We start from the raw sequence: 15,551 nt of genomic DNA on the forward strand, positions 1-15,551 counted from the left end.
GTCATCATCCGCTTGCCCAGCTACTCCATCTGTTCTAGAGGACATTCTAGGACAGAGCTGGCCTTCTTAGGCCTTGTCCAGACGTTGTAGGGTAAAACCATATAGTATTTCCCCCTCTCTGTTAATGAAAAAGATGGGACTCCACACAGCCTTGTATTTAAAAAAAAAAGCATAATGCAGTGGATAATAGCGAGGAGTGTGACATTCGGTAATTCTCGCACCATTCCTCCAGGAGGACGACTTCCATTTCAGAGTTCTCCCACCATATGAAAGTACGTCCCCGTCTGACCCAAAAACAGCATCGGCGCCAGTTACAAGGAATATCCCTTGGCGGTGGAAGTTATTTGAGGGAAAATGTTACTTAAACTTAAAGTGCTTCTTCAACGTGAAGCAAAAAAAAAAAAGTTCCCCTGCTGTACTGTACATATCGAGGAAAGTTCAATACGACTAATGCGCATACAAAAAATAGGATCCTCGGAAAACAAATTCAGCCACCCCACACAACCAACACTGCTCAGAACATCCGCAAAGCATGACAATGTCATTTTTTTCATAATTTCTATTGCTGACTATTGCTTTCTAAATACTATCACTTAGTCAAGCCTTTTGTTACATTCTGAACTACAAAATAGGTAACAATTATGTACTATGATTCATGTTGATATTGATATCGGATCAATATCAATATTGACTGCAGTATTGGTATTATACAGGAAGTGAAAAAAATATATAGGAACACCCCTACAAAATAAGGTGCACTACCAGTAGAGGCATGATGTCCAAGCAGCATTATTATTCCGTGTGAAACTGGTATGGAAACAGGAATTCAGAACATTCAGAGAGAAATTCTCTCATCCCAAACACAAATAATATTTTAGGAATAAAACATCATCCCTTTCCCAAACTTTCCCACCATGGCAACCGAAGCCGACCTGTTATACGTGGAAATAAATACAACACACCGGCCCTCAAAACTCTAATCTACAAACAATGGATGATGTCAGAGTCGTCACCTTTAATGCACATAAGCCCTTCCTCCATGATCTCATCAACATGATGTTTTCCCCGCAGTTGCCATGTGACAATTATGTAATACTGTCTTGCGTTAGTTGCCAGTTCTTCTTTCTAGCTGTTAGCTGTTTTGTTTTTTTTACAGAACAGCATTCATAGTAACTCCCCTTAGGCATGACTGAAACTTTCATCATGTTTGCATTAAGAACACCCATTAAGAAAAGAAACATTGTATATTATTTTTCATGCTAAATTGCTCAGATCATTATGTTTACAACAATGCATCTTCTACATAAGCAAGGTAAACATTTATGAGGCTACTTAACTGTACTATTATAAACCAGCCTTACCTGTTTGTCTCTGCCCTTAACTCGCTCCTCCCCTCCCTCCTTCCTCCTTCCCTCCTTGCCGTGTTGACTTGCAATGACAAGCTTCAGGAAATGTTGCTGAGTGTTAATGTTTGACAAGTAGGAAAAAAGACACTGGCTGCTACTGCTTCACTTCTGTAGTGTCGTGGAAAGGGTTTAGAGGTTCATACAGCTGACTGAGATAGACTTGAGTCAGACACAATGGGTGAGTTTCCCTATTGCTTCTTAAAGATACAGATGAAATATATTTTCTTTTGGTTTGCTAGGGATCATAGGGGTAACTGCTAAGTCGAGACAACATGAAGATCTGTGTTCTAACTTGCCATTCAGCAATCACTATGACGCTGCATGTCACTTAAGTGCGACAAAAGGATATTGGTCAAAATGTCTAGACAATGATGTGCAGTCAGGGAATGCAGGTGAGGCTCATGAAAAAAAATAAAAAAAATAACATTTATTTTAATATACGTCCATGTGTTTCATCTATTGTAAAAGTATTTTTATATGATTCAAATAATTTTTACCAGGGCTGTCAATGGATTAATTAATGGATAAATATTTAATTGCGATTGATCACATTTTGTTCATCGGTAACATGTAATTAATCACAATTAATCAGATAGAAAAACCAATCAACATCAGACTGGACAATATGTTTGCCATTTGTGTTTATTAAATATTCAGTTTTTTTAAACAGCGCTATGCAAAACGGACCTCAATAAAGCTTGGTAAAGTAAACTGTCCATCACTCAAATATTATATTTTGTTAGGTGATTCGCTTGAAGATACAATTGTGATTAACATGGTACCTTGATTAACGTCGACCCCACACATTTTTCAGTTAACATCCACAATTTGGGCAATCATTTTGTCTTGGTTTGTGTTGACGACGAAATGACAACGCTCCCAAACGACTTTACACCTTGTCAAATACTGTTAATGTCTAGTGCTCGACAATATTATGCACAATGCGCATTGTTCTCGCATGGGTATGCATTGTCACCACCACTTACTGCATCCGTGAAGCAGTTATGCCATGCAACAGCAGGCATTACGCTTAGCTTCATTAATTCCATTATTTGCAAGAGACCTACTTGGGAATTGTGCCAAGAGGTGGTGGAAAAGTTAACCCATTCATGTGAATGAGACACACAGAGCCATGCTTTCAAAGGCATCACGTAATAACGACGAAATGTACTAGTTTCATACTTGTATCCGGCAAAAATGCTTTATCCGTTACGGATACTTGTTGAAAACGAGTAACTGCACCCATATACTGCAGTGAAGTCAGGCTTTATACTTCACATCCAAACACTCTTTTAGAGAGACATACACACACACACACACACACACACACTCTTTTATTCTGTCATCTTTGACAAACACAGCCGTTCAAGCACAAATGCTAATAAATCACTAATCATGAATTCTTTTGTGAGCCTTTACTGCCATCTCATTCAGCGCTGTGAATGTGCTTGTCCGCTTCCGCCTTTGTCCTCACATACTAAGGTGACAAACCCAAAATAGCTGTCTTTTGCTATGCCTGCCAATAACTTGCCTGTCATACCCAACATTTTTTTTACTCACTGCTGAGTAATGGCTATTATCTAAAATAGTTGGGACACTTGTATGCTGAGGTACCACTGTATTAATTACAATTAAAATTATTAAATTATAATTATTATAAATAAATATTAAAGTGAGATTTGAATGGTAGGTAATCTGAGGCTCTCGAATTGAGAAACAGTAAAAATTGAGGGAATGGACTTTGTAGAGCATTAACTTAGATCCTATGAGAAAAACTTACTGACTGCAGATAGTCTGTAAGAGCAGTAGGAGGTGATGAGGAGGACTTGGTTGCGAGATAGATTCCAGTGCCATCAATAATGAAAACGAATACCAAATAACAAAAAATATTCCCAAGGGGAACAAGATAAATTGTACAAAGTAGAGGACTGAGGACTGAACCTTGGGGAACAACCATGAATGATTGGTGAGCATGAAGATTTTACATTATGTCCTTCAATAAATAGCGAATGATTGGACATGTAAGAATTGAACCACTGTAGATCTGTGCCGGAGACCTGCGCTAAGCTGCGCTAAGGAAAAGAATGGAGAGAAGGCCAAAGTCTTCTGCAAGGAAGAAGTCATTGGTGATATGGATGAGCACTGTTTCAGTACTTTGCTGGACTGGAAGGGCTCAAACAAATTATTTGTGAGTAGATGGTCCCGCCGTTGAGCAGCTATTCTACGCTCAAGTATCTTGAAAATGAACAGAAAATTTGATATGGTCGGTAGTTATTAACTATTACAACTCAACTCACAGCGACAGTAGATGTTCTTCTTGATAGTGCCATCTGACAGGGCTTTGAGGCTATACGTACCGTTCAAAATACCCTAGTCTTTGTCCATTTCTACTCACTGCTGCATTTTCTCAAACTATGGTGTGGGCCAAGGGTCAAACAGGATATTCGCACATTAATCACGTACCAAAAATAAGGTACAACTAAAGACATTTCCATTAACTCATTATTTATGCATTAACTTTGATAGCCAAAGTAAAATTTGCACTTTTCCTAATGAAGTACTTTGCATGTCGTGCTCATTTCTGTTTCTCAGCATGTAGCTAGCTAGTCTAAAGTGTATAGTGTGTGATGGCATTATTTTTTCTAATTCATCAATAAACAGAAAGGACAAGTCATAAAAGGTGAAGCAGACAGTATTCTGACAGTTCTGAAGGGGGGCATGCCCATAAATCACCAGCCATGAACACATCACTCATCACACATCACTGTGTCCACATATTCCTTCCTAATCTTCCACTGCAAAGAAAGTTTAGTTATGCAATGTCATGAAACATTGCTGAGCTGAATTAAGACACCGGCCTTTGCAGAGAGTCTAATCAAAGAATCACATTTTCTGCCCCATTTGCGGATGCGTTTCAGAGGTGCTGGTGCTCATGGACTTCAAGGGCACAATGGGTGATGAGCTCACCATACGGACGGGTGATGTGGTGAAAAACGTCACCAAGGCCAGTGAGGATGGCTGGCTGGGGGGTGAACTGAGGGGGATGCGCGGCATCTTTCCGGCCAGCTTTGTCAAGGTGTGTTTGTGGGGGAAAAGCACTGTACTGTGTCCTGTTATTTTTCTGCAGCCATGTTGACCTATTTGTGCTTTTATCATTCAAGGAGGTGCCTTTTAATTTGACGGGGAACAGCAAGAGGGAACCGCGAAGCATCCGAACAAGTACATGAATATATTCTCTGCATTGCTTCCTTCTCTTCAGCCCATCCATCCGTCTGTTCTGGTCAGTGTAGGGGTCATTCCAATACATCCAATAGACCTTACTTCAAATCCTCAAACATCTCTGATGGTGTCAGAAGTTGGCTCAATAGCAGTGAGCCTGTCTGTGGGTACCCACTTTGAAGGACTCCTCTATCTGGCTGCCATGCTCCAGAGCATAGTCAACACAACAAACGCAGGTTCAAAGTATGGTTAAGGTTCCTCACGGTCAATGAGAAAGGCCTTAGGCTTTAGATCAGTGGTTCTCAAACTTTTTTTTGCAGCGCCGAGTTTACCAAGCCTTCAAAAAACTGTTTTTCTGCAGTACACAAAACCACATGGCTGCCCCCTGCAGCGCGAAGAAGTGGATCAAACATTTTAATGAGCTTTTTGGGTATGGTGGAGACAGGGATCTGACCATTTCCAAGCCTGGTGACGTCAAAATATGAAAATTATGGTACATGGTGTATAATTTACGTGTTGTCTGTAACCATTTTCAAGCTACAACCATTTGAAATAGTAATGTCAAAACTGAGTATTTTCTTGAAAAAACTCCGGAGCCTAAAGCGTTAATATTGAAACGTGTTAGGTCAAGATAATAAAATTAACAGACTATAATATGATTTATAAATATCTTAATTTAATAGATAGGTCTCTCCTGCTCAATTTAAAACACAATAAATTCAGGGTCCAGGTTACAGGGGTCTTTTAACTTTCATCACTATTAGAGCTGTCAACGATTTGTGTTTTATTTATGACTGTCAACATTTCAATTAAACACTTTTATTTACCACAGAGATCACTCAAACAATTTAGCCATTGTCTTTATGATATTTTTTGGTTTATATAAAGACAAAGTCTAAAATTCAGCTGTGAGGTGAGGTACATTGGTGCCCTGACCTGGATGAGAGTTGAGTTTTGGGGGAAGAGTGTAATAGATGCCAGCTGTGCTGATCTATGTTGGTAAACCACACTGAATTAGGAGTATTAGGTGTACAGGTGAATTACATTGGTGCCATAAACTGGATGAAAGTGAGTTTTAGCGGGGTGAGTATAACGGGGATGTAAGTTGGTAAACCTCGCCCCCTCAAACCTTGAGTGTCATGCTGGACATTGAGAGTCTGGGCTTTTAGTTTGATGGATTGCACTCTCCACTGTAATTCTGTGGACCCTGGTTCAAGCCTGGACAGAAATTGGGGCTGGCTGAACTAGGAGGGTTACACCAATATCGGTCAACAATATTTTGGAGCATACCTAATAAAAATGTGTCTCTCTACAGCAAAGAGGATGAAACACGTGAGAACATGTGAGGTGGTGTTCCCATACAACCCGATGAATAACGATGAGCTGCAGCTGGTCGTCGGGGAGACGGTAGAAATCCTCAGCGAGGTGAGGCTTAGCTATACGAGCAGATGAATCCTGAGCACAATAAGTAAATAAATATAACATAATTCGGTAGCGTGTTTACTCATCAAGATTTACTGTTTGGCAATTACAATCCACAGAAAGTAGACCCTGAGGGTTTACTAGGACATGTGAGACAATTGCATACTGATTATAAGCTGTGCTAAGTTTCAGGTTGGAGCAGTGTTAGGAAACTTGTTAGCTTGACAACGTAGCTATTTGTTTGTCTCTTCAACATGACAGATTGAAGATGGGTGGTGGATGGGGATTAAGAATGGCAGAGTGGGGGCGTTTCCATCCAACTTTGTACAAGAAATCTTTGTCAGCCCGAAAGGTGAGAACATCTATGTGATTTGTCAAAAATAACCTGGAAAAGCACTACACTGACTGACACGTATTATGTCTTTAAAGATGGCAAACACAATGACAGCAAGGCCAGACCAAAACTCAGTGACGCCATTTTCAGCAAAGAGGTATCCTCAGACAAAAATGACCTTTTGTTGCTTCATGTCATGATGGCTGTTTTGACTTAATCCATCTTGCTTTTTTAAAAAGGCATCACAACGAGCAACGGTACGCAGCAAAGCAAAAAACGGTATGTTAACCTATTTTAATGCTTTCAATCGAAAATGATACTCAGACAATTGCTTGTCAATGGAGGATGACAAAAGCAGATAGACAAGTCTATTTATAGCTATGACAACAATTGACAAGGGGAAAATCCTACACTGGAATTGTTGCGGGTGAGGTCGAACAGAATAGACTATGATTAATAAACCTTATGGGAGGTTGTACATCGTTCTCTGTTGAGTCAGACTTCTTACAGGGATCTGAGTATACAACTTTTATCACGTCAGCTGCACCTGGCTGGTCCACACCTAGTTCAACTGAAACATTATGGCAGTAGATAGTCTCTGCTATGCAATGATCACTGATAAGGTGTGATGAAATTAGGTTGAAAGTTGCAACCACGTACTGTATGAACAGCTGTATTCAAACTAGAGACATGATTATTGATTATTAGTGAACAACTATTTTGGGATCAATTGTTTTTTTTATGTAAATATCCTTTGATTTTAGCCTCAAAAATGTATTTTCTTAATTTCCTTAGTCTGCCATGAAAGCTGACCTGTTATATTTGTATTAAACAAATACAACATACAAAACATGATATTAGGGCGGCACGGAGGATGAGTGGTTAGCACGCAGACCTTACAGCTAGAAGACCAGGGTTCAATCCCACCCTCGGCCATCTCTATGTGGAGTTTGCATGTTCTCCCTGTGCATGCGTGGGTTTTCACCGGGTACTCCGGTTTCCTCCCACATTCCAAAAACATGCTAGGTTAATTGGCGACTCCAAATTGTCCATAGGTATGAAGGTGAGTGTGAATGGTTGTTTGTCTATATGTGAAAATGAATGAATGAAAACATGATATTCACATCATCTTTGACTTTGGATAAGAGTGACTGAATTTTTTCACCTCTTTTCTATGAGGACATGTTGCAGACCAAACAACTTAATGTTCATGTTTGGTTCCTATTGATTTGTTCAGTCTCTGGCCTGATTACTTGATTAATCAAAACAACACGCTTCAGATTAAACAAAAATATCAAGAAAAACCATAAAGCAAGCTATCCATTTTATAACAATCTTTGTTCAATCCTCAGTGGTGGAGTGTTGCCAAGTCATGTTTGACTACAAGGCCAAAGCGGAAGACGAGCTGGAACTGAAGACTGGAGACGTCGTCGTCATACTGAGAAAGGTCTAAAGCCCAGACTTAACTGTACTGCCATTGTATGTTTTCTCTTGCCTTTCAATTCCATTTGTATGGTGTCATTTTGTTCAAACCAGCACAACCAGTCGTACCTCTTTCAGGGAAATGTTCTGACAGCATACACAGGTCCAATCATGTTATCTTGAATAAGGGGATACATTTGAGAAATAGCTAAAGAGATTAACTGATAGTGGCGGACAAGGGTTCAGTCTTGATTGAGGTGTTATCTCTTGAGAAAGCAATTTAGCATCCCAAAGGAAGCAGTGTTGCTGCCTTTGAGATAAACGACTGAGTGACTTTCCTGTCCATCAAAAAGGAAACAGAAGATGATGGCTGGTGGGAGGGCGAGCTGAACGGACGCTGTGGATTCTTCCCTGATAACTTCGTCATGGTGATACCGCCAATGGACAGTCTAAAGGTTTGTGGATGCTTTCTTGTGTTTGTTCTAAACAGTATGTCAGGAGGCACTTAGTTGTTCCTGGCTCAGTATGCAGTGACTCAGGGGGTTTTCGGTGTTTTGGAAGAACTCACTAAAAAGTCCCTCGATTGGAAAGAGTTGAATGTCAAAACGTGTTGACTTAAAATTAACTACAGGTCTGTTCTTCTCCAGGATGGCAACAAGAGCCTACCACCTGCACGCAACATCACCAAGCCCGTCTCAGGTAACCAATGGAATGGAATGTGATGAAACAATGTGGCACTTGGACATATTTATATTAGAAGGTTCTCTTGCTGTACAGCGGGGTAATTATATGATTGCAATGGGTTGGTTTTGGTGATCAGCTATGAGCATATTTACTCAATCAAACATGGCAGAAATGTCAGTGAAAAGAGCCCATCGGAGTCAAACATTTCCTGCTCTATTTTTGTAAGTATCTGTAGTAAACAGAAATTAAATGTGGAACGGAGAGGAGCAAAGTACATGTAGGCATAACTTGGAGATGGACTTATCCCAATGGAGGCATCCTCTTTCGGATTGTGCCCCTTCCGTCTGACAACATTCATATGTCAACCAAATTGTGGAAAGAAGAACTTCCTTTTCCTACATTCTAATACGAGAAAGCAAGTTAATTTCAGCTAGCTTACAATGCTGTCATTAGGATAGACCTATTTATGCAGCTGGACAAGCAGACAAACTTGCTGAAGCCTGACACCTTTCCAACATTACTCGTGAGAAAGAGTCAGAAGAGTATGCAGTTTATCAGTGTCTGCAAAAATGCTAAAGCTACTTAGCGTTGAGAGACGTCTTGAAGTAACCACTTTTCTTAAGAAACTTCAGACCGTCCAATCGCTACTTCCGGATCGGATTCGAGATCCAACATATATGTTAAAAGCCCACATTTTCACAAGATAAATCACTGTTTATTATCAACTCCGATAAAGTTAGCGGCACAAACCAGAACTCTCGATGCACTACAGTACAGCGGGATGGTGCCAGGACATAAAGGCACGGTCACAGGAGTGAATTATGCGTTCAAAACAAACTTTGAACTTTGTTGAAAATGTTAAAACACGAGGGAAATGTGTCTGAGGAAAGTGTTTGGTGAGGGTCTTAAAACAGTCTTATCCTCACGAGGGTCGCGGGCGTGCTGGAGCCTATCCCAGCTGTCTTCAGGCAAAAGGAGGGGTACACCCTGTACTGGCCGCCAGCCAATCACAGGGCACATATAGACAAACAACTATTCACACTCACATTCATACCTATGGACAATTTGGAGTCACCAATTAACCTAGCATGTTTTTGGAATGTGGGAGGAAACCGGAGTACCCGGGGAAAACCCACGCACGGTGAGAACATGCAAATTCCTTGCAGAGATGCCGTGCAGCCTATAACATATACATTAATTATAAAAAAATTATGTTGACTACTTCACGGATTTCACTTGCGGGCTATTTTGGAAAACTACCCTGCGCGATAAACAAGAATTGCTGTTCATTGGCTAGCAGGATAGTACCGAAAGTACACAATCAATGTCAATGAAAATCCGAAGATGCAGACAATAATTTGTCTCCATTTAGCCAAACAGCTGCAAAATTTGGCCCACCCTTTAAGGGGAATGACGAGCCATAATATTTTGAGCCAATTTGTTTGGTTCCAAGAAAAACATGCTTTCCATGTATGCTAACATTCTGACCACCACCAACAGTATATAGTCTCCCAGAAGTCACTGACTGAAAAACATCATATTTGCGTCATGTTTTGTACTGCCGCCACAATTACACAGCTCTTCCAGAGGAAGTCTTAAAAGTAAACAGGGGGATGGTGAGATGGTGGTCATGTGACACTGTTTGGGAGTCTTGGAAACAGGGAGGTTGTGCGGTGAAGGAGGGTGCCTCTTGTCACAGACATTTCTACAAGCAGAGCAAGGAGCAGCTCCAGTGTTGTCACTTGCTACTCTGTGTGGTTTTTTTTACTTGGGAGGAAATGCACAATGCTCTAAATTCTCGAGGTGGGCTTCCTGTGCTGCTCATTTGCTGCGACGTTGCCATACGCCTCATATAAAGTAAGTGTTTTATAATTGCACTTTTTTTGGATTCATAAGCAAAATGTAAATGGGGCACTGGATCCATAATTAACAGAACCAAAAATAGGTTTACTTGGCATTGGTAGTCTTAATAGTGACTGTCCCTACTTGAACTTGTGGAGACCCTTGGGAGCTGTGACTATAACAATTGGTACCAGATGTGACTCTGGCTTGTTTTGCCCTTGTTTACGTGTTTTTAAACTAAATAGATTTTGAAATAGACACTATATAGTATTGGTAATGGTTTTATTTCATTTGAACATGCATCAGATTACAATTGAATGCATCACATAATCAGTTCACAGTTCCACATGTCCAAAAGGAGTAGGAAGAAGCAAAGCTTATTAAATCCTACCCCTCCATCTGGTACTTTTACAATCAGTAACTCTACAAATGTCCTGAACTGATTTGTCCCAGTCTTGTACTGAGAAGAATAATTCCACCTGTAGGAAGTGTCATAGCATGGATACACTGTAGCTCAATTTCCATAGCTGACGTCATGACAAAAGCGCCTCTGCTGGTTGTGACCAAGTTGTTCACTCCATTTTGCCTCAATTGCTTTTAAAAAGGTTTTGTTTTCTTCAAAAAAAATAATATTAAAAAGTCATTTGCTGCTATATTTTCCAGCAAAAGAAGAGAGCCCAGCAATGGACAAAGGTGTTCCAACGAAGGCAAAAGGTAGTAACAGGTTTTTGCTTCCATTCTAACTAGGGGTGTCCCAATCGAATATTGATATTGAACAATATTCAAAACTGCAATATTGGATCGGAAATCGAAAAAGTTCTATGCGGACACCTCTAATTCTAACATCAGTACAACATAATGAGTGCAAAAAGCATTACATAAAGAATAACCTGATAATGTCCCCTCCCCACAGATGACAAAAACGAGCTTAAGGACATGCGAAGCCATCCTCCAACCAAAGTCAAGCTTCCAAGCATCAACAAAATCAGCCCACCTGCAGTCAAAGACAAACCTGCTAAACTATCACCAAAGTGAGAACAAAAGCATTTTTATTCTAACTTTCTATAAAAGAAAAAAAAAGGTAAAGGTCATTAAGAAAATGCCAGGAAGCCTCCTGCTTGGCACCAGGAGCAAAAGCCCTTCAAAAGTCAAAGTTTTGGTTGCCATAGTATCCTCAAAAAGAAGAATGCCAGGATGCCCGACCTTTAATGGCAAACAGTGGAAAGTCTAGGATGAGTCAGATCGGGCTTAAACAGACGAGAACAGCCTACTTCCTGTTTCCTGTGTGAGCACACTTTCAGGCTCAGAAAACAAAAACAGGCCCGTTTTAAATGGGCTCCTTCAAGATTGTTTTGAAGCATAGATGTTTATACATTTAAAATGGGGTTAATTTAGGTTCTGGAACAAGATGCTAACATACACCCACTATGACAACCTTGTGTTTATTACCAGAGCCAATGGTGAGCCAGCTCCAACGTCACCAAAAGGCCCTGAGCAGAAAGACACCAACCATTTTGATGGCGTTGACATGGACAGCGACAAGCTGAACCATCCGACGGTGAACCGGGCCAAACCCCCCCAGAGGAGACCCCCATCGGGCGGGGTGATTGGGACACAAGTAATTCCAACTCAGCGACACGCTTTGATTCATAATGGAATTAATGTTTTTATGCTGAGTCAGCGTTTACCAAACATAACCTTTACAACAATGAGGCGATGCCTTGCTTCTACTTTGCATGCTTGCACATTTTGTCATATGGAAGATAGATAGCCTGGTTATACAATGGGACCTAGAAAAGCTCTTCCAAATTCCATTCATGTATGGTGGTCAACAACAAAAGCTAACCTCGGATCAAACCCAGCAAGTGACTTAACAACTAACAATAAGTACTTACAAACAGCACAATGTTCCTGTCATATAGAGGATCTTTGACTTTGGCTTTCAGGTTGTAACAAAACAACAAGCCAAACAGCTCTGAGTTAACCCAAAATAGCCCGCAATAAATGAAATCGTGAAATCTGTGAAGTTGGCAACATAATTTTTTTTTTACAATTAATACACTGCATGTTTTAACTAGGGATGTCAATCAATATAAATATAGCGTTCAAAAAATTCCGTCAGCATTCCAAATATTTGTGCCTATTCATGTGGCTGGCCTGAATGTTTTGCTAATGCTAAAAACTTTTGAGGTGCATTATTAGGGATGCTGGGATATTAGAGATTCATTCATTCATTCATTTTCTACCGCTTATCCTCACATGGGTCGCAAGGGTGCTGGAGCCTATCCCAGCTGCCTTCGGGCGAGAGGCGGGGTACACCCTGGACTGGTCGCCAGCCAATCACAGGGCACATATAGACAAACAACCATTCACACTCACATTCACACCTACGGACAATTTGGAGTCGCCAATTAACCTAGCATGTTTTTGGAATGTGGGAGGAAACAGGAGTATCCGGAGAAAAGCCACGCATGCACAGGGAGAACATGCAAACTCCACACAGATGGCCGAGGGTGGGATTGAACTCGGGTCTCCTAGCTGTGATATTAGGGATTAGTAGGCAATATTATTAGGAATGTTGAAAGTGAACATGATCAATTGCTAAATGTCCTCTGCAGACCCTGACTGACTCTGACCCAGAGCTGACAAAAAAAGTCCAGAATGACAAACTGCCCGGCTTGCAAAAGGTGAGGAACTTATTCTTGATGAGCTGTAAGATGATTTAGAAGTATTTAACACCAAGATGATGTGGTGTTCTACCAAAATGTGTTTCTTTTTAAAATCAGGGTGCAGAGCATCTCAAGCCATTACCAGCAAAGCTGGACCACCGGCCCAAGACGCCGCCTCCAGTTCGACCATCGCCGCCCCGGGTGGTGGTGGACGGTCGAAAGGTGGCCCACAAAGACGAGCTGACGCTGGAAAACTTACAGGCTGAAATTAAGGATCTGCGGATGGCGTTGGAGCTTCTACAGACACGACATGAGTGAGCGAAGTTGACGTTTTATAATACGACCACTTGTTTACAATGCGTCCATTTGTCCCATAAAAGTACAGTTGACCCTTTGAAGCAGTGATGGTAATAATAGATTGATCATTGAGAAGTATTTTTCTTGGGTGTGTCACATTCTAAAATGTTCTACAAGTGTAAAACAAAGCTAACGTCAGTATCAATAACGAATAACACATATATATATATATATATATATATATATAAAATATTTTGCACACGTTTTCAAACTTGAGGGGACAGCTTGCGAAAAATGTTCTTTTTTTTTTTTACTTCATACATTCAGATTAAAAGGTTTGGGATGAGTAGAAATTGCCAAAAAAACGTGCTATAGAACAAAGGTGTCCAAAAATCTTCCACCAAGGACTTTTTGGCCTTGTTCTCCTTCCAGTCGTTGATGTTCTCCCTCAGATTCCAAAGTCTTTCAAATTTGGAAATAATGCTTAAAATAACCAAAATACTGTACATTTTACATGTTATGAATATGCCTGTTACTTTACATATAAAACCATTTTAATGGGCTTTGTAGGCAGAATAGGTGTGTCCCATTACATGCATTAATTAGCTGCTACTTAGCTGTTTTTATACCTTCAACACAAGTACCACCTGTATTCTATTATGAATGTATTGTAAATATGTATATATAAAAGATATATATAATTTTTAAATGCACCTTTTTGTGTCTTTTATCAGACGCGACATCCAAGAAGTGAAAGAAGAACTGGAGAAGGAGAGAACCAAACGACTGGCATTGCAGGTCAGTGTACCATCAAAAATGACCACAGTAAAAGAAATACATAAAAATGAATACTAAAGTTGTTTGTGTTTTTTTCCATGCAGGAAGAAGTGCATACGTTGACTTTGAAACATTAAATAAGGACTGCATCATTGAAATCAGCTGTAATTAATTCTGCTGGCACACAAAGGGCTACATTAAAACGCACTCCAACTTTTTAAAAATATGTTCTGAATGCTGGAAAAGGTTGGATTATTAGTATCTTGCTGTATATATCACTTCGTATTCTTCAGTTTGTTAGTTTTTTTTTAAATATACATATATTTATCTCCTTTGTTTTTAACATTTAGTCCATGTGTACCGCAGCAGAATATTACGTATTACATATAAACAAGAGTAAAGAATGTCATGGCTTTTGAACAAGGTGTTTATTATATATGGCTAATACTGTTTTGTTTTTCGACGCAAGAATGTTGTACTACCAAAAATCCACTTGGGGGTGCCATTTAGCTATTAAAGATCATCTTTAGTTTTTCCTGTGACTGCTGAATTGATGAACATCTTTGCAGCATGGATGGGTCGACCAAGGCAAATTCGGTTCCTTGCATTGGTGAGGTGTGTCCAGAGTGAGCCCACATGTGCTGCCCACCTTGGAACACATCTGGAAAACATCTGGTAGCTGTCTCGTAGAAATAGAGGACCATGAGGACGTACTATTTTTAAAACAACCATCGTATTTAGAGACATTTTTATTCCAGGAGCAGGGGGTGGGAGAAGGGTCATCCACTAAATCTAGGATTTTCACAGACATGAGAAAAAAATGAATGCAAGATGTCAGGGAGTTCAGAATAAAAAAAAAATGAAATAATGACAAAGAGCAGCTTGTCACAGATTCATGAGTGTGGCTTCATGGGAATTTACTCCAGGGCTTGCTTTGGGGGACATTTTAGACACGAGAGGGGGGAAATATGATTTAAATGCCACTCGAGAACAGACTATTTCCGCAATTCTTCCACAGTAATTTCATTAATGTACGTTTTCCTGTAATGCCCATCACATTAACTTTCTAGTCACATCCTCAAGCTTGATAAAGAGAAAACATGCAATGAGGGTAAACCCCAAAAAATAACATTAGCATAGTAGCATTGGGTAGCCATTCACCTGAATTTAGTTATGGCTAATTAGCCGTCAGTGTAGCCGGTGTAGTGTCTTCGAGCTACATGCTAACGGTACCAAAGTGGTTCATAATAGCTTCGTTTATGTCGTGTTCACAAACTCCAACGTAAGACATTAGGGTCAATATGAATACATGTTCCTTAGAAACTTTTCTTACTTGTTTGGGGTCCACTTGTCGTGCACGTCTGCCGTGTGATGGCTTCCACTAGCTTGTTGAGGACATACAAATGTTTGTAGAAGTGCATTCACAAATCAACAAAGTAGCTGGTGAAAGCTTAACCCTGATTGGTCAGTTTTCCCAAC

General features: G+C 40.2%; 1 protein-coding gene and 1 long non-coding RNA gene across 3 annotated transcripts in view; one reads left to right on the top strand and one right to left on the bottom strand.

The window, feature by feature from the left end:
• Window positions 1–15,548, bottom strand: part of LOC131105079 (uncharacterized) — a 99,490-nt gene extending 83,942 nt beyond the window's left edge. For both annotated transcript variants that reach the window (XR_013627407.1, XR_013627406.1), the window contains exon 1: window positions 15,406–15,548. This is a non-coding gene — a long non-coding RNA (uncharacterized LOC131105079). The remainder of the gene's footprint in view (window positions 1–15,405) is intronic.
• sh3d21 (SH3 domain containing 21) lies at window positions 1,432–14,614 on the top strand. Its single transcript, XM_058052821.2, has 17 exons — window positions 1,432–1,584; window positions 4,325–4,482; window positions 4,568–4,625; window positions 5,941–6,050; window positions 6,309–6,399; window positions 6,477–6,538; window positions 6,621–6,660; window positions 7,734–7,828; window positions 8,157–8,258; window positions 8,451–8,502; window positions 10,993–11,043; window positions 11,243–11,360; window positions 11,782–11,947; window positions 12,948–13,016; window positions 13,116–13,312; window positions 14,030–14,093; window positions 14,177–14,614. Exons 1-17 carry the CDS (start codon window positions 1,581–1,583, stop codon window positions 14,207–14,209), a joined length of 1,470 nt encoding a protein of 489 aa, XP_057908804.2. The 5' UTR covers window positions 1,432–1,580; the 3' UTR covers window positions 14,210–14,614.
• Window positions 15,549–15,551: the final 3 nt, after the last annotated feature.

The sequence above is a fragment of the Doryrhamphus excisus genome, linkage group LG5 (genome assembly GCF_037039965.1).
Source record: "Doryrhamphus excisus strain RoL-2023G ecotype Guam linkage group LG5, RoL_Dexc_Guam_v1.1, whole genome shotgun sequence".
Taxonomy (NCBI): Eukaryota; Metazoa; Chordata; class Actinopteri; order Syngnathiformes; family Syngnathidae; genus Doryrhamphus; species Doryrhamphus excisus.